Here is a 25538-nt window from a genome sequence, read left to right as displayed (position 1 = left end):
TTCAATGACATTATGTAATAAATGAATGGTGGATTGAATATTTATAATAAGTCAAAAATTACAAATTAAATGAACAGTTTTAAAAAGCAGAAACTAGTGTTTTGGATGATAAGATAATAATTATAATGTTTCAAATAGACTTTTTAAATATATTTTTATTAAATAGTATAAGGCAGTGTTGGCGAACCTTTTTACGTACGCGTGCCAAAATTTCCCAAATATTAATTTTCGACTGTCTGACGTACAAGCAGTTTATCACGCGGAAAAAATGAAAAAAAGTTTTTAAGAATTCCATCGAAAAAAAAATTAATTACGATTGAATTCCGAAGATTCTATCTTTTACCGTGTCTCTAGCCGAAGGCATATTTTTTATTCTTTGAATAATTTTTCCTTGTTTTCAAAATTTTCAAAGAGATTGTGGGAGCATTTTAACCACGCTTCTTTCACATCATATTGAATATGGCTGGCTGAACGGTTTTCCATTTTTAGCAATTATGTTTGAGGCAAAATAACAAGCAGCTGTTATATTTAAATGACTGCCGATAAATTTCATTAGGTTTGTTGGTTGAATATTTTTGTTTTTAATTGCCCAATCAATAAATTCTTTTTGTTTGTCCTTGATTTTCTCAAAGACTGATTTACGGTATGTCTCATAATACCGTTTTACTGATGAGGTTCTGCATACAACTGTCCCAGAATACAAAATACATACTGCTTTATTGCCTTCATTAATCATGCCATACACCACAGTCCCCCAACTCTGAAAGTCTCCGCTGCTTGATTCTAATAATTTTTATTTCCACTAGCCGTGTTAAATAGGATGTATAAAATTAAATAAAAGGCATGCACTTGTCTTCACTGACACTTCCTACATCCAACTACCTACAGGATTTAATAATTATTGTAACCAATAAAAAAATAACCTCCAATGATAACAAAATTTGTTGCTTGCCTGCTTAAAAATACTTATACGGAAAGATGAAATTTAAATGAAGAGTCCGGATAGTCTATACATAAAAAAATTGATTTTCTAAATTGTAAATTGTTCACGTGCCAGCTAAATTTTCGTACGTGCCACCTTTAACAGGCTTACCATAGGGTTCGCCAACCCTGGTATACGGTAATTCTAATTTTTCAAATTTCAAACTAAAAAACGGATATGTAGAATTTTTTAGTTTACAAATACTAGTTCAGATTTTTATCCGTATTATTGTTTACACATCTATGGGATTCAAAACAAATATCTTTTAACCTAACATTAGAACTTATTTTCTTTGTTCATGGATCATTTAAAATTAAATATTAATAAATTTTTGAAAACTGAAATGCTGGATGTAATATGTAATTCATGTTGAAAAATGTGTATATATTTTAGTGAAATGGTGAAATATGAATCTTGATAAGAATGTACAAAATTTAAGATGAATGGTATAATAATATAATATGGATAATAACAAAAAAAAAATGTTGCTAATTAAATTGGTACATTATAACATTTAAAATGCTATATTAGAATCAGACATTATTTAGTGGCAGCCTGTAGTTGATTTTAACAAGATACTGATAGCGATAGCAAAAGTGAAGTCTGTCTGTTGGAGGTAGATGAACAATAAATTGTAAAAACAGAAAGAAAAACAATACACACTTAAACAGTAATCAAAGTGTTATAATATACCACAATAGATAGTAATGTTAAGTAATGCACAGTAATTTATTCTGTCTTATTCAGTCGAAAAAAAATCAGAATGAACTGAATATTATGTTCAATATATTTTTAAACATTATTTTTGTACGGAAACTTCGAAAAAAATTTATTTCTTCAGTGCAGCGATAGTTATCTTCATGCAAATATCAGTTAGAATTACAGACAAATAATTTATAAATTTATAGATGTCGCTAGTTTCTCAAGTAGTAATTTCATTACTTACGTATGGAATGATAAATTGGCTTTACAAAGGTAAACATTACTTTATCGTTATGTACGGAATTCTTCGACATTGTTATACGGTATATTAATTCTACAGCTTATTTTTTCATGCATGATGAGTCATATGACAGCATTATAACAAGGAAAAGGATAGAATAACAGCTACATCTTAATTATTCAATTCAAAATTCCGGATGCCACTAAACATTGACACACTATTTTAGTTTTCAACCGTTCGTCATGTCCCCCATTTTAGTATAATATATACAGTACACTCTCAGTAATCCGCCGTTATTTTTACTAGTTGAAAGCACAAAATCGAGCTCTATAATTCGCCAGTATTCGATTGTCAAATTCAGTAGTCCACCACGTACAAGTATACAACGCAGATGAGACAGGTTTATTTTGGAAACTTCTCCTTCGTAAAACGTACGTTCATTGCAAAGAAAGTAATGTACCAGGGTGGAAAGTGCCCTAGGACCGCATCACAATAATTATGCCGTGCTCCAATGCAACCGGGACAAACAAAATGAAGCTTTTGGTCATAGGGAAGGTCAGGAATCCTAAACCATTCAAGAATATCTGCCTCACTGAACAACTGGTTGTACCAAGTGATTTACTGTTTAATATTTAGTTAATAAACTTAGTTTATAAATATGTATAATTTAGTAAATACTTGATTTTGATTATAAATAAAACCGTAATTTGCTAGTACAAATTTCTCAAACAAAACTTTTTTTACGAAATACCTGTTTTAATTTTTACCATATTTTTTTATGTATGCACGCATGCTATATCTGCCGCTTTCACTAATTGGACACTTGTCTGGTTTTTGGGATGGCGGATTACTGAGAGAGTACTGTATGGGGTTGCTGCCAAAAGTTGGTAAGTCGATAATTTAGGTATTTAGAACACATTGACATTAGCATTAGGCCGAAGACATGTCAAATTTCAAAGCACGATTACTCCATAACATGATTTCGAGACTTACCAACTTTTGGCAGTAACCCTACAATATATTGTAACATTTTGATAAAACCAATGATTATTTTTTTAGTAATTCAAACTATTAGTAGAAACTCGAGTATCCGGATTCCATTATGATCATCAGCATCACATGTGAGCATCCGAAAAATGCTTAAATAAATGGTGTATTTTTCAAATAGTATGAAGAATTTTCTTTGATATTTTTTTCGATTATCTTAAGCTACCTTCATCCCCAATTGGTCAAGATAATCAAGTTTCTACTGTATTACAAAATATATACATATACATATATACACATATGTTTTAGTTTATTAGTAAAAAATCTAGACACATGAACCCAAAAAATTTAATATAAGTAAGAATATAAAAGTGAAAAAGGCGGAGTGTAATATTATCAGGTATGTAGTGACTAAATTACAAAACATGTAATTAAATACAATTTACTGAAAAATTACTGCATTTTTTAAATTTCGATATAAAAAAGGAAAAATAAATGAGCAATCGTCATACTGAAGTTTGGACATTATGTACCCACTTTTTTGTGATTATTTTTAGCAAATAAAATAAATATAGTTTAACAAGTTATTTCAATTCCCCGACCATGTCCGATCCTAATAAGATCATACAGGCCTCCACAGAGTGGATGTTTGTTTTATCAGATTTTGTTTTTACGAGAAATGGATGTCAGCCACTTGCTCAACCTATTAGGTCCATAGTCTGACTCATACACAAATTGAAAAACAATATGTGTACTTGCAAGACCCAGGATTCGAACCTGGGACCCACGACGCTTAAGCCGCGTGGCCATCATGGGTTACAATAAGTAAATTACCATATTCAAGCCTAAGTGGAGCATATAGCCCTCCACAGAGTGAAGGTTGTATTATCAGACTTTTCCACAAGGGACAGTAGTAAATCATTCATCCAATACGTTTGCTTTTTTATAGAGCAATTTATATAATTTTCTCAAATTATGTAGTATCAATGGTAATTCTTCAGGCAATTGCATGTCTCATAATTCCATCACTAGATATAGACTATTACGCTCCCCCTTAACACTTAACTGACATATAATAATTATTAATAATGTGTTAGACAGCGCACATGTGTTACAATTAATTGTATAACTGTTACACTGTCTGAAGTCCTGTAGGTGGATACATTAGACAGTTCTGTCACACATGTGCGCTTGATCTAAAATTATAAATAAAATGAAAGTTAAATAAAGTTAAATGAACATTTGTTACGTGAGAGAAATGACCGGTTTCGTATAACATGAGTTAATCACTCAGAAAACTCATTCCCGTCTTGTACATACACGACTCTCATGGTATTGGTGAATCCGGATCCTTGCTTCCATCCGGTCACGACCACAACGGAGTCTCCGGTCTTGATGAAGCCACGCATCTTACCGAACTTCAATCCAAATTGCACTCGCGCATCCACGTCCTTCAGCCAGTCAGTCAGAGGGGCATCTGTAATACAATAATACAAAGAGGTTATTTTTAAAGCACCGTACATAGCACATTAATGGATAAAATGAAGATATATTTCGACATACAAAACTCCAAAAGTGACATCCATCTCATTGCAAGATTCAAGTGGTGAGGGCCGACCACCTTAATAGAAGGGATGGCCGGCGAAGAAGAAAGGTTCAAAATGGATGCCGCGAATGGTACATTGAATTATCAGAAAACCTTATACTAACAGTTGACATAATAAATTCCACTGAGCTGAGTCGGATACGGAAGGCATAAGACTGAACAAAATGGAGGGAAATAGAAGAGGCCTATGTGCATGGACCCCACTCCTGAAACTGGCCCCCAGGCCAGGATGTTTGGCAGGCCCCTATCTATCGGTTAAGGGCAGTGTGATATTCTACAGTAGTGTTACAAAATAATATTCCACCGAATCCTGGGGTGAGGTAAAATGAAGAGTATTTCATGTATTTTTAAATAAATCCATTTGAATTATTGAGTTGTCGGCACTCGGCATCACAGTATGCAGCACAGATCGTGAGTCCTTTTGTAATAGCCAAGTAACATGCGACCCTTCGCCATATTGGATAAATAGTTATAATCAGGATATACACTAAAATCAAATTCTAGACGTGAATAAACATTTAATTATATCAATCATCATATCAAATCAAAATTTCATAAAGATTCCTCTTGTAATAGTAAAACACTTTGGGGAGAGATGCTGACCTTCGTATTGAAGAGGAAGCACGGCGCGGTAGAGATGCGCCTGGCGGGCGGTCTGGGCAAAACGGGTGACAGCGATGACAGGACAGCGAGGGCGATACTTGGAGAGCAGATGAGCAGATTTGCCCGACGTGGTGATGACAATGATGGCCGCCGCCATGCACTTGGCTGACGCCTCCACCGACGCTATAGCCACTGCATGCGCTGCCCCGATAGGAGCCCCAACCTATCACATGTATTCTCATATTATGCATATAGATTAAGCGACGTTCTTGCAGAACTGAGGTTATGTAATTAATACATTATAATTATATTAACCCTTTCAAAACATTATAGAATAATATTATTGTGCTTTTTTAAATTTTCCTTATTTAATTTGAAGGTTTTAAAAGTAATTTTCATTCTTATATTATAGAAATAATTACTTTCTTTGTTTTAATTTCTATGTAACATATAATAATCAATTTGAAGGCATCCGTTACTCACAAAATAATCAGTACCTACATAATACCATAATATGGTTTCTTAAAACATGATTTTTATTTACTAAATCCAAACATTGTAGTAGTCTCTTGGTTTTTAGTGCTGGAAGAAATATTCATAGGAATACTTTTTTTTCTTTGCGTAAGAGTACTTGAGTCAAGTTGTTTTGTGTTTTTTTTTTTGTTGTTTACATCCATTTAACTAAATAATGTCAGAAACAATCAAACCTACAAATCAATTTACAGTATTGAAACTTTATATGTATAAACAAGCCAAAAATATTCACCAAACCAATTTGAATGATTTTTAAAAAATATTTATTTTTATATTCTCCTATTTACGTTTTCCCACTATTTAGATTGTTTTTTTCAATCCCTTTTTCGTTATTTCGTTATATATGGCTTTTAAAAAACCTCTATTTGACGCTACCTGAAAACGTATCTACAAACTCTGTAATTCTTTGTATTTCAGTGAAGCTTCTTTAAGTAATCTTTTAATGACAAAATGTGATTAGCATAAATTTCTTATAGACAGGAATTTCAAACCTTTAGCACACACAGTAGGTACATACAATGTCAAGGTGAATTATCGAAGTGAATTCCAGCGTCACCAAATAGGTTCGTAATACAAGACGTATCATTCTTTGCCCACATAATAAAATTATTAACCATTATTTATCCTACTAGCTTTTAATGATAAATGTCATCCTGACAATTTATTATTAACAGAGAAAAAACAAAAAAAACATGGATACCTGAAGGGAAAGGTCGCTGAAGATCTGTTTCTGCCAAATGGCAGCCTCAGCCTCCTTGCAGATGTTGGCCATGGTCTTGACGCACTCCAGAGGATAGTCGCCTTTGGCTGTCTCTCCTGACAGCATGACGCAGTCTGCTCCATCCAGGATGGCGTTGGCCACGTCAGACGACTCTGCTCTCGTCGGTCTCGGCTTCTTGACCATCGACTCCAACATTTGGGTAGCGCAAATCACAGGTTTGCCAACCTATATTAATAAAAATTGCTGTTATTTGAAATTTGTTACAAAGCATTTTTTCTTTGTGCAACCCTGGCAAATCAATATCAGTGGGTCTATTCTATACTTATCGACCGCTAAAGTGATAAATATTATCAAACTAGGGTAGGTTTGTATCCAAGTATTAGCACTTATTGGAACAATTACAATAAGTTTGTTATAATTGTTATATTTTAACAGCACCTCTCATGGCTGTGATAAAATTTTGAGCGAGATAGACAGTTTTGACTGTTTAGACGGCTAACTTATCGTAACAATTATAATACCTCAATACAAATATGTAATAGATAATATCCACTTTATCACTTTAGCGGTCGATAGTCGCCTTGTGTATAGAATAGACCCGCTGAGCACAATAGTGTAAACTTCATACAAATGAATTTACAATGCGAATTGACTCGCAACTAATATAAAGCTGTAGCGTTAGTAATCTTTTCTACATTTCACTTTCTTATATTTAGGCTCCATCCCAATAGAAGCTGTTCTTCATCGTCTTCGGGTTCACTGCATATTATCAAAAGGATTGAATGTAAAATGATAATTATTATCTTATTCTAATTACACAATGATATTTTTTTGGATAATAAAAAGAATAAGATTTACCTTGTTACATTTTGCAATCATCGCCTTTTGGGCAAGGAATACTTTTTCTGTGGGAATTTCAATTCCAAGATCTCCTCGGGCCACCATGATACCATCGGACGCCTGTAATAAACATAGCATTTATTAACACATAGATAATTAGAACTTCATTTACACAACATAATGCCAGGAAAACTATTGTGAAATTGATGCAAGCTCACCGCAATGATTTCATCCAGATTGACCATGCCCTGATGGTTTTCAATTTTAGAGATGACCAAAATATTCTTTCCCTTGGGTCCTAGGACATTTCTGATTTCAGTCAATGCGGCTCCATTACGGATGAATGAAGCGAATACCATATCAACCTGTAAAAACAATAAACATACTTAAAACACAGTTTAGAGTTTAGACTATACCTAGAGTGATTCATATGAACTCTTTGTATTATATACAGCAGGATGGCAATTCCAGAGAATTTTTAGTGCGGTTTGATTGGTAGCCATAGAAAAGTTAATATATATGCAGCATTGATACATAGCGGCATAAACAAGACAATGGCTTATTTTAATATTTTGTTAAATTGTACATATGATATACCTATTAATTGTTGTTTTCGTTTATTGTGATTGTTTATCTAAATATTCCAAATAATGTAGTAATTGCATAAAAAACTTTATAAATTAGTTTAAGATCACTGAGATTACTAATGTGATTAGAATAAAAGACTTTTGACTATATCTGAAGAGATCAAAAGGGTTATTTATATTACATCATTTAATAATGATTTCAGAAGGATTTTAGTATGGTCGAATTGGTAACTATTGTTGGGAGCACTGTTTGTAAGTAAAACAGAACATGAACTTTTTGCTTGGATTACCTACTTACATGATTGTTCATCTAAAAATAATGATGGCTTATTGTACGTTGGGAGCACTGTTTGTAAAGCCGCGTTGACACGGTCCAAGTACGATCCAAGTAGACTTGGATAGGAATAATTAGTATGAAGATGTCTCATCCAAGTGACAGCTTCATACTATTTATTCCTATCCAAGTGACAGCTCCATACTATTTATTCCTATCCAAGTTAACTTGGATGAGTAGGACGCGGTCCAAGTAGCTTGGATAGGAATAATTAGTATGAAGATGTCACATACGAGTGCACTTGGATAGGAATAAATAGTATGAAGCTGTCACTTGGATGAGACATCTTCATACTAATTATTCCTATCCAAGTCTACTTGGATCGTACTTGGACCGTGTCAACGCGGCTTAAGTAAAACAGAACATGAACTTTTTGCTTAGATTACCTACTTACATGATTGTTCATCTAAAAATAATGATGGCTTATTGTACAGGTGGCCCATAATAAAATTCACTTTGTAAAAATTCATATTATTTCCTGTTTAAATTTAAATTTTTAGTTTAAATTTTCTGACTGACAACCATTGGGACGACAGCATTCTTTATCACTATGGAATTTCGAAAAACGTAACCGAGTAATGTAAATATGGACAGATGGTTCCGGAGGCTGGAAGACTGACAGATCATAACTGTCACGCAACGGTGTGATCTTTGTTAATTTGTTTTATTGATGAAGTTCAAATAAAAATGTGCATATTGTGGCCACCTGTATAAAAGACCTTTTTTAGGCTTATACCACTAATGCGAGGCATTTAATTTATATCTGAGCAAAGAAATGTCAGGGCACAAGAGTGAACACAAATGAAACAATTTGTAGTAGCATTATAGTAGTAATCATTAGCCGTATAACCCTTTGTTTTCAGATTCACTTTCATATATATTATAAAAGCTCCATTTTCACAGACGTATGGTTTGGGATAAAAGAATTCAATGGAAAACTATATTATAATAAATGAAAAATATAATGACCTCTTGTTCAACTCCAAACAGAAGATCTGACTTGTCCTTTTCAGAGACGGCAGGTAAATCGACAGGCAGTCCGGGAAGGTTGACTCCCTTGCGAGAGCCCAGCATGCCACCATTCTCAATCTTGCATGTGAGGGTGTTGGAAGTGACTTTCTCGCACACCACGGAGATGAGACCGTCATCAATGAAGATGTGACTGCCCACCTTGACCACGTTCGTGATATTGTCGTAGTCGAGGTAAACGGTGGAGGCAGTTCCCTTCTCCGCGAACGATTTGTCTGTGGTTAGGTTGATGGTTTCGCCGCACTTCAGCTCTACCTCAGCCGAACCGCCCTGTCGACAATACAGACCAATTTATTCAATACATTTCTTAAATTAACAAATCTTGCTTAAACAAAACGTGAGCTTGCCAACTAAGATTTTTATAAAACATAAAATGGATGGCCGAGCATTTACCGCGTCAGCTTATGATGTCGTGGGTCCCGGGTTAGAATCCCAGATCTGGCAAAATTTGTATATGTTATTTAATTTTATATAAATAAAAAGAATTTCAAGTTATACGCATTTATATTTTTATAAAAATCAATGTTTTTTAAAATTGATATAAAAAATATTAAAACTATGAATGAGTCAAAAATCTCTGCGAAGAAAAATTGAAAACTTAATAAACTAAATTAATGATAAATATGACCATAAAAATATATGTTATAATAAGATGGGGACGTAAACAAAATTCACATTTTTCTTAAATTATAGGTTTATCTTTGACTTAAAATAAAAAAAAATCTTTTTAATGTTTTCAGATACAATATATTGATTAATTAATACAGTTGAAATTGTAAATTATCAAAAAGGCTAGGTGCCTCTTTAAAAAGGGCTCAGTAAAGGCTTCACCTTAAAGAAGCAGGTTAGTTTAGTAGAGGACATGAACGGTAGGTTAGGTACATTGGTGTCCAAATGCATTCCACCACTTAGCACGAACATCCCCAGTAATTCACTGATATGTCTTATAAAATTACTTGAAAGTTGAAACCAATACCCGCACCTGCCAGGCAGGTCATTTACAACTATGCAAAATTTTGCAAAGAAAATTGTAAATTGGATTTTATACATTTGCAAAATTCTATCATTAGAACAGTTGGAACCATAACAATTATCTTGTTCAATATTCGTCGGTGTCACTATATATAGATAAAATTATGCTACATAATTTAAAATTTTGTTTAATATTCTTTATGGATAATGTTTTCAAAGTGCATAATATTATGGAGCTGGAAAAAATATTTTTTTATGGCTAGTGTATTTAGTATAAGCAGCATTAAGTCAACTATATTCGTATCTTAATGAAAATTCTAATATCTACTCATTAAAAATAGAACATATAAACATAATACATAATTCACTATAGTCACCTATTATAAAATTTTGATTTTCAAATTTAATTTCAACATAAATGGAGATCTATAAATTATTTCTAGCAAATATTAATTATTTAAAAAGTTGTATTATAATACCCCTTCCAAAAGTCCAGTTCTGATTTCCGGTCCCTTGGTGTCTAAGGCAATGGCGAGCGGGTGAGTCATCCCCAACTTGGCGCTGTAATTTTTGACAGCTTCCCTGATGTTGCGAATGGTCGCCGCGTGGAACTCGTGAGACCCATGAGAAAAGTTCAGTCTGGCGATATTCATTCCTGTTTCCATCATCTTCTCCAGCATTGCGACATTGCTTGAAGCCGGTCCTGGAATATGGATTTCAAGGGGTGATGAAAATTTTATTCTATTACATACCTACCATCGTTCAGAAACACTAGAACTGAATAACAGTCATTACTCGCAGGGCCGGTCCTAGAAAGTGCGAATCCAGATTGGAACATTTGCACGAGGCCACTGGGTACAGTACGCAAATATTATATTACATTTCAAAAATGGGCGACTGTCATAAATTTTAACTGTTCACTTGTGTCAATTATTAGGCAATTTTCCATTCCTCAGTCTATTAAATATAATCTGCACTCTGTGTAAGCCTATAATAATAATAATATGTCGTATTTTTTGAGTGTAAATGATTAATTTACATTTAAACAATTAGTAGTGGAACTATATATTGCAAGAGGCCGCCGTGTAAGGGAGGGGGACATTTTTAAATGCAAATACATATTCATAACTATTGGTACATTGAAAAAAAGTTAATTTTATGTACATTATCCTGTCATTCCTATCACCTTGTCGAAACATAATATCGTCACCGTTCAGGCAAAAGTCACCAACCCTGAAAATGGCAGTTTTGAGTTGAGTATGTCACCCGAAGCGTAAAATTATGTTCTTAAAGATGCATAAGTCACCACGGTACATTAGTTAGTAAAATTTTGCTTAAATCCGAATTATTTGTTTTTCACTAAATGACTTTCGATAAAATCTTAACAAGCAAAAGTCATTATAGGTGAATAGACATTATTGACTCAATAAAAAAAAATCCTTCGTTACAAATATACAAGCAAAAGTCACTATACTATGTATGGTGAGTTTTATTGGTCCTTCTTTTGGCTAACATTGTTCAGATTATTAACAAGCAAAAGTCACCAAACCATAATTGAGCTACCTTGCCTCCTTCAAAACCTTCCAGATGTTTTCATTATCATCAAAAAGTAAAAATACCTTAAAGAAATTATTAAGAAGACATGAGAAAATAATTTAATGTAGATAAAACCTTAAAAACATTAAAATCTGATTTTTCCTGCATTTTCAAACTTTCAAATTGCGATATCTCAAAACTATGTTTTTAGGGTTGGTGACTTTTGCCTGAACGGTGACGATATATTGAAGGTAACTCAAACACATTGAATTTTGATAAAAAATAGATGTTTCTTTTCCAATTGATAAATGTCATAAAATATGCATTCCTCACGCCAAACAAAGCATGTTTGAAAATCCCATAAATTCTGAGATTTTTAAATAAAATGAAAAAGAGTGCAAATGATGACCAAAATATATTTTTCAAAAAAATATTTAACCTTTTGCAGGGATTGATTGTATCCCCATAATTATTTTGTAATTAGACAGTGGCGATAATATACGGACCACAAGGAATTTTTTATGATTTGTGGGAGGGCTGATAAATTTTTGTGGTGGATATGAGAATTTTGAAGACTGCCACTGCCTTTAAGTGTAATAATATTTTTCATTCATAAACAATTATTCTGAATATCTCATAAACTTGTACTCAAGGTGATTAGATAGGATTGTTGACAATTAAAAGAAATAAATATAATATATATTTATAAAACAGCACATTTCATTATGAAATAACATAACACAAATTCACATTATATGATTGCATAACGAGGCAGGGAGATAAAGATTGTTTACTTCATCACATTTATTTGACATTGATGCCATTGAGGCAAGGTAAGACTGACCGTGAATGTGTTACCGGTGGTGAACTAAAAGAGTGGCCAGCAACCAACCTTTATTTTGATCTATAATCAAATGACGAGACTCAAAACATAGTGATAATGTCAATAAGTACCTACTCATGTTTAATTAAATACAGCAATATTATTCTAAAGGCTTCATCAGAGAAGCTATGGAAAGAACTAAGGATTACAAATAACTAGGAGCACTTTATTGGCTAAAGTTGCAGTACTGTGGGTCAAAAAATCCCTATACGGAGTTCTTTAATAATATCCACAAAAAAATAAGGTGAGGTAAATTGCTATTGTCGCTAAAAGTTGTGTTGTCGGTGGCTTTGAAAAAAGCAAAATACTTAACGATGAATAAACTGATGACACATTTTTTCAGAATAGTTCAGGTGCCCCAGGATAAGTCACAAATTTAGGATATACAGTTAATATGAAGCTAGAAATTTTGAATAGTTCTCTATTTTCCACTGCACAGTGACAGCAATCTTCATAGATTTTTAGTCAGCATTCATTATTGGGGAATTCACACCATACAATTTGTTGAGATTACATTACAATAATAATATTTTTTTTGTTTACAATAATAATAATGTATAACTCTTATTATAATTAACAAATCCTAATAGGCATATATAATATTCATTTCATACTGAGTCTTCGCCATTGTTATCCGAACACACATTTAAAAAAACATGTGAATTTGAGACCGTCGTGGAATTCGAACCCATGCCTTTATAAGAGGGCACTCTGCCACTACTCCATTGCGGGCCTGGCCGCAAACAAAAGATTGGAGTGGATTATTTAAAGCATGTCAGATATTGCTATAGCTGGCGAAATTGACAGAGTGGAATTGGGAGGAAACGACTCTCATAGATGCGAGACATAAGGGAGAGGGCAGGAGTGGACCTGGCATCTGACCATCAATGATTGGAGAAGAACTGAAATCTTCAGAAAGGAATAACAAACCAATCGTGCAGATGATTCCAGAGAGGCGGACGTATGAGGCTTTGGAATCGATGTCCAAAGCACACATGTGCTCGAGGTGCGTTCCGACATCAGCTGCCTGCAACTGCATGGCAGGAACTGCATGATCAACCTGACAACAAAAAGAAACATAAATTATATTGATTACATTTTTAGCAGTTTTAATAAATTTCTTAATTGAAATTGACCAGAGGTTCCCAATATTTTCTATGCCCCGTACCCATAGGAAATGTGAGATTAATTTCCGCACACCATCTCTGCGTGCTGTTACTGGTTGGGAATGCCTGCCATAGACTGAAATCAACTGAATATGTCCTCCCCTGCAAAACAGTTTTTGTAAAATATTATTTTTTAATGAAAATTGACTAACTACTTAAAAATATTTCAATTAAAAAAAAAATGTAATTTTCCGATCAATAATCAGAAAATGAATGTACAAATAATAGGTGTACTTAGGTGTATATTTTTTAAGAAAATGTAGGTACCTACTTCTTTAGTTCACAAAAATAATTATCTTACGATAAAATGTCATCTCTTTGCAGTGTTGCCAACCATACTATAATTATAGTACAATACTATAATTTTGAATCCGCGAATAATTTAAAATACTATGTTTACGCAAATAGCACAAAAATACTATAATTTTGAAGGATTCGAGACGAAAAATGTTCCTATACTATAGTTTTTTCAGAAATACTATAATCTTTACCCTTTTGTACTATAATCAACATAGAAAAAGATGGCAACACTGTCTCTTGAGACTATTTTAGTAAAAACCTTACTACTTTCGATGTTCATGAGAGCAAAATTATAAATAATGAAAATAAAACAAACCAAAATAAACATTTTTGCGGTAGTAAAATTTGCTCCGTTCAAGCCTTTCGTCGACTAGAACAGTGCTTCTCAAACTTTTTCATACCAAGGCCCCCGAAATCAGAAAATACAAATCCAAGACTGCTCCCTCCCCAAAATTGTTTAGTCTTTAGTAACCAACAGTACTTTATTTAACATTAATTATTATTATAGATACATTTTTATTAAAAATAACAGAATATTTCATTTGCTAGCTTGTAAAGCGAAATTAACTTAACATTTATTACAGCTACAGCCTACAAACACAATTTAATGAGAGGGAAATGATTGCATATTTTTACGTCATAATAAATCAATATCCGGTACAGTGTTTGAAATGATAATTCGCAGGGTTTGCTCCAAAGTCACCGTTGAAAGAGACGACCTGTGTTTATTTTGTATTACCAGTAATGATGAAAATGCTGTTTCGCATAGGTATGTTGCCGCAATTAAGTCAATATAAATTTTGTATAATATTTGTTTAACTGATAAATCTAACTAATTTTAAATATTAGTAGATATTGTTATCAAGTGAAAATTCGACCAATTTGACTGATTTTTATCAACGATCACATTTTTATGATTTTTTTTCAAATACTGAAATATTTCGCGCCTCCCTGGCAGGAGCTCCAGCTAGGGGGCCCCGCCCCAGTTTGAGAAGTGCTGGACTAGAACACCCATGTAGAATTAGAGATGGAATGAAAGTACCCACTCGCGCAGTCGATTACCGACTCTGGTAACGCGATTAAGTAGGTATTTTAAAATTATTTTCTTTAATCGATATTTTTTCTTATAGCATTTAGTAAATTCGGTTTCGGAATTGTATTGCAACAAATTCGATAGAATGAACTTATATTATAAACCCACTAATACTCCGCATTTTCCACTTTCGAAAATCTATAAAACCTACAAGCAGGTAGGTACGTGGTACATTGACCGCAGCGAAATAATCCAACCTCATTAGAGTACACCCGAAATATTGGCGCCTTTTAAAACTAAAATAATATACTAACTCACGTAATTTTACGGAGTACCTACCTATCGTAATACCGGTGAAAATGTAATATTTACAATATTATGTTTAAATAACCTAAACAAAATTACTGTGTTTACATTACGAAAAAAGATTTTTTATCTCGAAACAAATGATATATTATTTTAATTTAAGAACGGGTGCCAAAATAATTCGTGTGAAAAACGATAAAAATATAATATGAAATTGGTTTACAGGTATACATGTATTACAGCATATTATATGTATTGCACTTTTTTATGGGAACCCAATAAGTAAATCGATTTTACGATTTCAAAATTAATGAATCTATTCATAGTAGGTAGGTATGTCCATACGTAGGTACACACTTATAACCACTGTTTACAATAAAAAAATGATTGTTATTAATCATTATTTGTATTGATAAAAACCGCATAAACTACGTTTCCTGTTTATATAAACATACGGTACCTACATAACATAAATAAATTCGTTTTACTTAAATTTAATCTGTTTTCTTGATACACTTTAAATATTATTATAATATATTTATTCGGAAAAGTTGGCGGACAAGCGGTATATATAAAATAATGATAGGCATATTGCAGAGGAATAAATATTATGTAGATATATTATCACAATAATTTATGTCATAAAAACATAATAATTGAATCGGCGCAACTGGGAATTACCTTAACTGCCGCATCTTGCGTATCGTATGCCGTAGACCACACCATTTTTGGTAAAATAAAATTTAAATGACCTTTTGCCGAACGGTACAAAAAGTATTTTATGCACTTGTTAAATAACACTTTGACGTAATTGTTCTCTGTGTGCCCTTCAGAGATCACTCACCCCCACCCGAGATCGCACAGCTGAAAACGTCAAATATAACGTTTCAAATAAGGCCGCACATGTAAGAAAGACACGTGAATTAATATACGCGTGTGAAACTAACTGCAAAACACATCAATTTGTTTTTTTCGTTTGGCCAACTGTCAAAAGAAATGCGTAAAAATATTTCAAAATCAGAACGCGAATTGTGTTTAAACGTCATAAGTTACAAAAGACGGGATGTGACAGTTGCATTCAGTACAATGCAGCTTTTATTGTTCACTTGCAAAGCTTGTAGAATAAAATTTATTAACAGAAGTTTTGTGCTGTAAAAAAAATCAAGACGTTTTATCGTATTTTGTAGTACAAATGAATAAAAGGAGATCGTTGTAGTACAACAGTAAAAAAGAGCGCGACGTCACTTTGACTTCTACGTCAGTAGAGAAATTTTCACGTAAAGATCGATTTTCTCAGCTCACGTAACCTAAAAAACATTGTTGGAAAACGCGTCCGGAAATGACGATTGGCCATAGATTTAATGGAGTTTTCCGTGTTAAGAAAATATAAAATAATCTCCCGATCTTACTAATAACTACGATAATATAATACTGATTCCGTATTTTCCCGAGTTCTAAGTCACAACTGTCAGATAAGACGAGGAAAAACATTCATACGGGCAGCGCCATTTGATATTTTAGAGTCTGATTCTAAATATACCTATTCGGCAGGCCTAGAGCTTGAGACGATGCGGAAAGAAGTTTGCTTCCCTAATATTATTATCTTACAAATAATTTGCGAATCAATACGTGTACAATTTTACGATGATAATCTTGTCATGGTCAATCTTGATACTGCATTTCCGTATACAAAACACTAATAAGTCGATTAAGACTAATTCTACGATGCATATTTTTATAACTAAGCGCAGAAGCTTTGATCGCAATAAGTAAAGTTTTATTGGCATTATGACGACACGTATCAAGGGTCTATTCTATACACAAGGCGACTATCGACCGCTAAAATGATAAAGTGATAGTATATATTACATATTTATATTGAGGTATTATAATTGCTACAATAAGTTAGCCGTGTAAACATTCAAAACTTTCTATTTCACTGTCAATTGTATCACAGCCAAGAAAGGTGCTGTTAAAATATAGCACTTATTGTTACAATAAGTGCTAACACTTTGATCCAAACCTACACTAGTTTGATAATATTATCACTTTATCACTTTAGCGGTCGATAAGTATAGAAAATACCCACAGGATCACAATATTGACAGATTAACGATTTAATTAAAAACATGTTCATTAAAAATAATCCAATAATATTAAAATGGATTGAAACAATATTTAAAACAAAAAAATAATAATTTTTGCACTAAAAATATGAGGCGTACCAATAAGCGGTTTACGCGTCGGCTTAAAATGTTGTGGGTCTCAGGTTCGAATCTTGGTTCCGGCAAATACACAAATTATTTTTTTCAAATTGTGGAGTAAGAGTATAGACCTAATAAGTTGAGCAAGTGGTGAACATCCATTTTTCGTAAAAACTAAAATCTGTTATCACAAACCTCCACTCTTTGGATGCCCATCTTATTAGGATCGGACATGGTCAAAAAATATAAAGCCAAAAACTACGACATCCATTTAACATTTTAACCCATTGGCTATCCCATATTCGCCATGTTTTTCAATCAGCTGTTCCAATGTTATCGTGTAACCAAGTACAAAAAAAATAAAACAAAAATTAAAACACAAATAACGTTTAATATTAAATTATAGTGTCTCCTTTAAAAGCAAAAATATATCTAGATTACGGAGAATTAAATGCGTTAAGTACTTGCACCAGTTTTATCCATTCCTAAATACTGCAGCAACAATAAAGTAAACAAAGAATTGTGTTTTTCTACAGTTAATATTCCACGAGACATTCATAACAATAATGTTTCTTTCTCCATTTAGGTAGGTAGATCGTTGGCAATATGAAATTATAATAGAACATACGCTAGTTTTTATTCTGGCATTTTCCGAGATTTTATTTTAGAATTAGTAACCTCGCCATATTCACGCGCGTTTGGTATTAATGGTAAAACCATCCCCAAGCTCATCCATAGTCAGGCTGCGGCACTAATTTGCGAATTATGACGATAGTACTAGTTATTGCCAAAATTAAAATGCAATGCTGTAATCTGTCCGCAGTAAATGAAGATTGTCGCAGTAGAAGAAGTTATATTCAACTTTTTTTTATATGAAACAATTATCATTTTCTACAAACAGTTTACAATATTGCATTCAAAGTATAGGCAATAACTACGACTACGATTGATATGCACAGTTTCATGTCGTGACCTGACTAATAGAGGAACTTCAACTATCTCATATTATGATAATATAATATGGGATAGTTCCACCTTATGGTATGCCATAAGACGATAATAATAATATGTAGTTTTTCAGGACCTACGCAACGTAGACACATTAACTGACTGCAATGAGTAGACCTGACTGCCGGCCAACCTGCATCGTAGTCTAGAGTCCAGTGCTTCCTAAACTCACGGGTCGCGGCCCCCTGGGCTTCTGCGGGGGGTCCCAAAATGTTTCAGTACAGCTACAAATATGTTTTTCAATTATTATCACATTCCTCTCATTAAATTGTTTTTGTATGCTTCACGGATAGTATTTTTTCTTATTAGGTATAACTAAAATAATTTACGGAGGGGGACCGGGGCTTTATTTTTATTCAGACTTTGGGGGTTATATACCTAATCTAGTCTTATTACTGTATTTTAGTTCGTGGAACGTCCAGGCTTCGACTCGGCTGTAGCACTTGATCGGCCTCCATCGAATGCTCAGAGCGTCTCGATTGCAGAAGAGATTTTTTCAAAGGTGCTTCTTGGCATTTCAACCCTGATCGTAATCTCACAATCTGAACTCCTGTCTTCGTGCAGACGACAACCAAGATATTTTACATGCTCCACCCTCTTTACATGTGAGCACTCAATGTGCGAGAGGACATCTTCGACTTTAAGTTTACTGACAACCATAAAAACGCAATGAGAAGTATGATGTACTCCAACTTATAATGCAGGGGAATGTGAAGAGTAGCAGAATCGTAGGTATAAGGCTATGCAACCTCCGTAAGTGCCTCAATGTCAAAGGCGTTGGGGATCTGATACGACCGGCCCATAATAGGGAGGTGTAATGCTGGTGCCAACCTTCGATAGAAGACGACACCAAAGGAAGAAGAATAATAGACCTAAGATATCTGATAATATGTACAATTTTATATAAATATAATTCATTGGCTACATTCCCCGCCCCGCCCCGCAAGATTAAATAATTATATTTCAAACTATGTCAAGTTTAAACATTATCTTACATAATAGTACAAAAAGCGTCAGCCATGGCAATGAATTTTATTTCTCTTCATTCGTTAGGAAACAAACATAAAAATATACAAACCGGTTCCTTGATCTTTCGTTTGGCAAACCTTGAAATGGTATGCGATAATACGATACGTGTGCATCGTAATCGTAATCCAAACTATTTGTGAATTTACTATTATTCAATTGAAAGAATGCTAAAACATATTTATACCGCGCACATGCGCATCTGCTTTGTTCATAAAATATGTAATTAACCACCCACGTAACGCCCCAATTCGTGACCTTGACTCAGCAAGCTCTCGTCATATGGAATTATCAAAAGGATTTTTGGTGTACTAAATCCACAGAACAGATAATTAATATTATAATTCCGATTGGCTATATACCAGGGATGGCAAATAGGATTTGATCGGCGTGCAAAAATAAACTATTTTTTTTTAATTCGTGGCGCGTACCATTCCTTTTAGGTGGTGTACACATGATACCTATAATCTAAAACATATTTATTGAATATTAAAAAAAACAATTAGGTACATTGGTAACTATAATAATTATGTATTGTTTATTGAATATATAAAAAAAATGATACAATGATTGAATGACATGAATTGTTTTTTTTTTGTGTGCCCTCGAAAACTTTTAGCGTGCCAAGTTGGGCACGCGTGCCACGTATTTGCCATCGCTGCTATATACCAATACAGTAAATTTTGGCGCAGGATTTTCAATGTGTGAGTTTCCTACGAAAATGAACTGCGCATTATAGACGTGCAATAGTGTGTGTAATACACCAATATTAAATGAGCGTCAATGCATAAACCGAGAGCAGTTCAGTATTCGACGTCTATGACGTATTCATGACACGTGTTTAAATTTATCCCGTATTCTTCCTTACTCGAAATCGGTTGCCTGCTTCTCCTTGCCCGTTAGCTATTCCAGTTCCCATTATTTCTGAGTTCCCTGACTAAATCCTAACTAATCATACTTAATTATCGTAGTGGGACAACAATATTTTTCTAATGGATATAAGTTGTGTACTCCATTTAGTACAAAACACTACCACATAGTACAAAACTTAAATCCATTAGAATTTAAATTCAAATTCCATCAAGTATGTACCCTCGGTTGATAGTATTAATATAATAATATTATTGATTAGAATGCTTTCTTTTTGCCTGTAAGCACTGTACAAAATTTGCAATGATAGTACCGATCATAATTTTAGATCAAACAAATGAAAAAATGCGACACGGAACCTACGGTCGGATTTCATGTATGTATGCGATTGAGAAATCTCGTCTCTAGAAGTAATCAGAAAAGGCCAATCTCGAACCTTGAAATAAATCATCAATGAGATTCTAAGACGAAGCTACCCAAGAAAATGTGATATTCCGGTTCCATTGGTCGAAAGAACTGCAAAAGCTCTTGACTTGGATGTGAACGGAATTTTGTAAATCCCTGTAATACATAAAAAAAATTAACCGAACAGTTAAAAAAAGCTCCCGACTGTTCTGTGACCTTTCGACTTTGATAAATTTCTCAAATTACTCGGTAATATTGGCAGGAAGAGCTAAAAAAAGTACTTAATTACTTTCATTCTGAACGGAATTAGTTTTTTCTCGTGAAATCGAATACCAATCCCTAAATCTCGAAAAAACAAATACCTTTTCTTGATTTCAATAATTCTCGAGTCTCGATAAATCATAAGCAATAAAGTTATAATATTATGCCGATCGAGGCATGACCAAGGCCGTCAAAAAGGTATCGATACTTCGATACAATACTGACATTTTGCGATTTGGCATTAATCGATACTGTGTTTCGATACGATACCTTTACCAGCGCATCTATTCTATATACAAGGCTGTATCAGCGGTTATCGAGGGTAGTTTATCAAATTTATGTATTGAGGTTATATAATTGTTACAATAAGTTAACCGTCTAAACTAAACTGTCAAAATTGTCTATCTCGCACTAAACGTTAACACAGCCAAGAGAGGTGCTGTTAAAACATAGCACAGACGGTTAACTTATTGCAACAATAAATTAACAGCCTCAATACATAAATAAGATAAACTACCCTCTATAGCCGCCGATAGCCATCGATAGCAGCCTTGTGTATGGAATAGATGTGCAGGACGTATCAATACATTTTATTTCGATAAGACGGCCTTATACCCTGTTCATGCAATATTTTCGAATGCGATTTTACGCCAGATGGCGTGCAAAACGTATAATTCCGTTCATGGAAATTTTGTACATAAGCATCTCGCCGAACCCGAACACCTAATGCCCCTCTACCATAAGTTTAGCGAACCGATTGCTAAATTCGGCAGAGTCCATTTTTGACAGATCGCAACTGACAGCCCGCGTTTGTTGATAATTGTCATAGGTACTTGTTTTCTTCCGTATTTCATTATGATTCAGTGAATGATTTTGATTATTGTCTAATGGTATTATCTATTTTACAATTGATCCTATAATTGATGCTTCATTTTATTCAATCATGAATACTTTATTTATAGGTACTAAACTTTGCTTTCGTAGATAAAGCTAATCTACAATGCCGCAAATTTCGTAAAAGCGGCGACGCTTTCAAATTTAAGAGAATCTTTAGTAAATACACATCAGACAAAGATTCATGAAAATCAAATAAATATAATATAATATTTTGAACAACTCAATTCACATGATTATGCTGGAATCGATTTATGCATAATAATTATATGGTAGGTAGATATACTATCACGATAACCATTTACTTTCATTTGTTTATATTGTAATGATTATTTATTCAATAACGTTTATTCGGCATTCGGATTATCCGGCCATAATGTAGTATTAATCGAAAAATATAAGAAATAATATGAAAGTAAATGTAATAGCGAGTTCAAAATATATGGACCACTAGGGATATCTAGCGGCAAAATGTGAAAATTTATCATTTATTTGACAGTTAAGTGCCCATAGACATCAAAAACTGACCATAGAGAAAAAATATTTTTCTGTTTTAATATAAGGAATACTTGTTTCAAATAGACGTGCATGTACAAGCACCGTTATTTGAATGGAGCATTATGGAACACGGCGGCATCCGTATATACAAATCCGCATACAAGTGGGTGAACACTCGACAAGTTTTATTACGGCAATAAACGGTTCCTGCGTAAGGTGAGACCGTCATAAACCATTCGGTTCGGCTTAATTCCATGGATACCCTATTAAGCACGAGTAGAGTTGGGTTTCGGGAATTTCCCGACGGGAATTCTCGAGAATTTTTCGGGATTTTCCATCCCGAATCTCGAGAATTGAAATTTTTAACATTTCGGGAAATCCCGGATCTCGAGAATCTTTTCTCGGGATTCGGGATTTCTTTATTATAAAATATTAATTGAAAAAAGTGGACAGAAACCACAAAACGTTCAAAGACTGATCGGGACATTTAACACCGACTCAAAATGAGTGCAATTTTTTAACATCAGGGAATGTCGTGTCTCAAAAGCGTACCTACGCGATTGTCAGACGCAGCGATTGACTGACAGTCTGTGTTTTTTGAAATTCGATTTTAATAAGTTTTGAATTTTTTTTTTGCTACTTCTATTTGTTTGTCTTCTTACATAAATAAAAAAATCATATTTTTTTGGAATTTGTCTGTTTATACACTGGGACATTACACTATACATTTTGGGATTTTTTACAGGTTTTTTTAATTTCCCGATATCTCGAGAATTCTTTTCCGGAAATCCCGAATCTCGAGACAGAGATTTTCTCGGGAAATACCCAACTCTAAGCACGACTCACAAGACTAGGTACGTTAAAAATATAAATACTTTGACACCTTGGTATCGATACATTTTTCTTTTATGGAAAATTTAAATGTATCATTTCCAGAGTGGGTTTTTTGCTCCAGTAGAAACATACAAAAAATCATATCCTTTGTTCGTTTTAGATCAATATAGTATATAGATATATATTATACAATATCGTACTTAATCCATAAATACATCGTTCTTAAGTTAATAATTTGATTAAAAAAATAGTTCGTGTCACCGACCACACTGTGGGGTTGGATGTATTTTATACATCGACCCAAAAAACGTAGGTATGTATATCAAAACTGTATCGTCATCTTTTTCTAAAATAAAAATATAAATTTTCTCATGTTCAAACACGCGCGTTAACATAATTTTACTCCCTACTTTAATTATAGTTTGTCAATTTATGGCTACGGCCGTATGTTGTAGCTTAACCACTAGGGAATGATAAAAGAAATGGCGTATTTCAAAAAAACACTACCTTATTCTTAGGTCAATAATTATTATAAAGCAATCATTATTCATAAGATGTTTATCGCACTTGAATGGTCAAAGACATAGCTTATAATAAATATCTTTAAAATCATCTTGAAATGTGTTTATCTTGCCGATTTTTTGAATAATAAAATGCCTAATTCTTGTCAAATTTGGGATCACAGAGATTATCAATATAATTTTTTATTGTGAATATTTTACAAAAATTACCTCGTAATAAATTATACTAATGGTTTCATAAATGCGTTTAAAAATTAATAAACGTAAAAAATCTTAACACCACTGCACAGTTATGTACCGAAATATGACTATATTCTAAAACATTAGAGCGAGAGGTTTAAAAGAATACTATTTTATGTAACAAAAATACTTTATGCAGTCATGAAATGTTTAAGATAACTATAAAGGATAATAAGACTTCAAAATTATATAAATAGATTATCTACAACGTTTAAGGAGTGTCCAGGATCATGGTTTGAAAATACAATAAAAACTCAATTTTGACCTTCGGCGAGCATGTCCCCCCTTAAAACGTTTTTTTTTTATATTATTATGTTTTTAACTTCAAGTTCATATTATATATAGGCACCATTTTCATTGAAAATGGTATTCCTAGTTAGGTTAGGTAAGGTAGCGGTGTCACTATCAGTGTACATGCTATGGATATTACGTGCGCAGTCACGGACATTTAAAACATTTTCTGGTGTCCCTCAGGGCTCAAAACTTAGGGCCATTGTTGGTCACGATTTTTATAATTGGTTATTAAAAATGCTATGTTTTTGTTGTTCGCTGATGACTTGAAACTCTTCTTAGAAGTTGTCACCCTGGATGATTATCGTCAGCTCAACTTGATATAGATAATAAATATTAGATTAGAGCAAACGCAACAAACTGGACTTCAATGTTAATAAATGTCGTCCTTTGTCGTTTACTAAAGCCTCAAGAATATTTTTTTTTTCAATATTCGATGCATTGCAGAGTTCTCTCGCGAATATCGTCTGTAAGAGATCTTGACATTACGTTTGACAGTGCATATGGTTATAATTTTTGTAAAAAGGCGCTACTCCTGTTGGTCTTCGTCTTTCATACTTCCCGGGCCTTATTACAAAACTATGACAATACACCCTACTATCTATAGTCAACAGTATTAAGTAGGTACTCGTATATTGAATGAATTATTTATTATCGATTAGATAACTAATTTAATTATTGTCAAATAATGAATATATATTTTTTTTATAACTCCATTAGTGGAGCTGAAAAAGCCTACTAGCCTAATGAAATCGTTTCCCAATGGCAAGTTCATCGTTAGCAAGCTGGCAACAATAAAACAATGCTCCGAGAATTAGGTATTTGCCACTGTCCTGAGATAAAAATGTGCTATTGTACAAGCCAGAAATTAGTTATTAGACGAAACATCGCATATTATAGCAGTACCTACGTAATGCCGGGTCCACACCGAAAACAAGTCACGCGACAACTCGTTAAATTTTACGATAAGCATGATAATTATCGTAAAATTTCTTAAGCAATTATGATAATTATCGTAAAATTTAACGAGTTGTCGCGCGACTTGTTGCCGGTGTGGCCGCACTTTAAGTAAAGTCAATACAAGTTAGTAACCAACGCAAAACGGGCCGCCATTTTATTTTAGA

General features: G+C 33.4%; 1 protein-coding gene across 2 annotated transcripts in view; it reads right to left on the bottom strand.

Moving 5' to 3' along the window:
- LOC147079229 (pyruvate kinase-like) overlaps nt 1–25538 on the bottom strand; it is a 40253-nt gene that overhangs the window by 1597 nt on the left and 13118 nt on the right. For both annotated transcript variants that reach the window (XM_085954330.1, XM_085954341.1), the window contains exons 2-9: nt 13488–13617; nt 10618–10841; nt 9107–9436; nt 7435–7581; nt 7235–7336; nt 6356–6601; nt 5122–5344; nt 4233–4389 (exon numbers count right to left, since the gene is read on the bottom strand). In XM_085954330.1, the coding sequence (XP_085810456.1) occupies nt 4233–4389; nt 5122–5344; nt 6356–6601; nt 7235–7336; nt 7435–7581; nt 9107–9436; nt 10618–10841; nt 13488–13617 (1559 nt within the window). The remainder of the gene's footprint in view (nt 1–4232; nt 4390–5121; nt 5345–6355; nt 6602–7234; nt 7337–7434; nt 7582–9106; nt 9437–10617; nt 10842–13487; nt 13618–25538) is intronic.

This window comes from Rhyacophila brunnea, unplaced genomic scaffold (assembly GCF_057557595.1).
Source record: "Rhyacophila brunnea isolate RB1 unplaced genomic scaffold, BYU_Rbru_1.0 scaffold_10, whole genome shotgun sequence".
NCBI lineage: Eukaryota > Metazoa > Arthropoda > Insecta > Trichoptera > Rhyacophilidae > Rhyacophila > Rhyacophila brunnea.
This window is presented reverse-complemented; position numbering and strand designations above follow the sequence as displayed.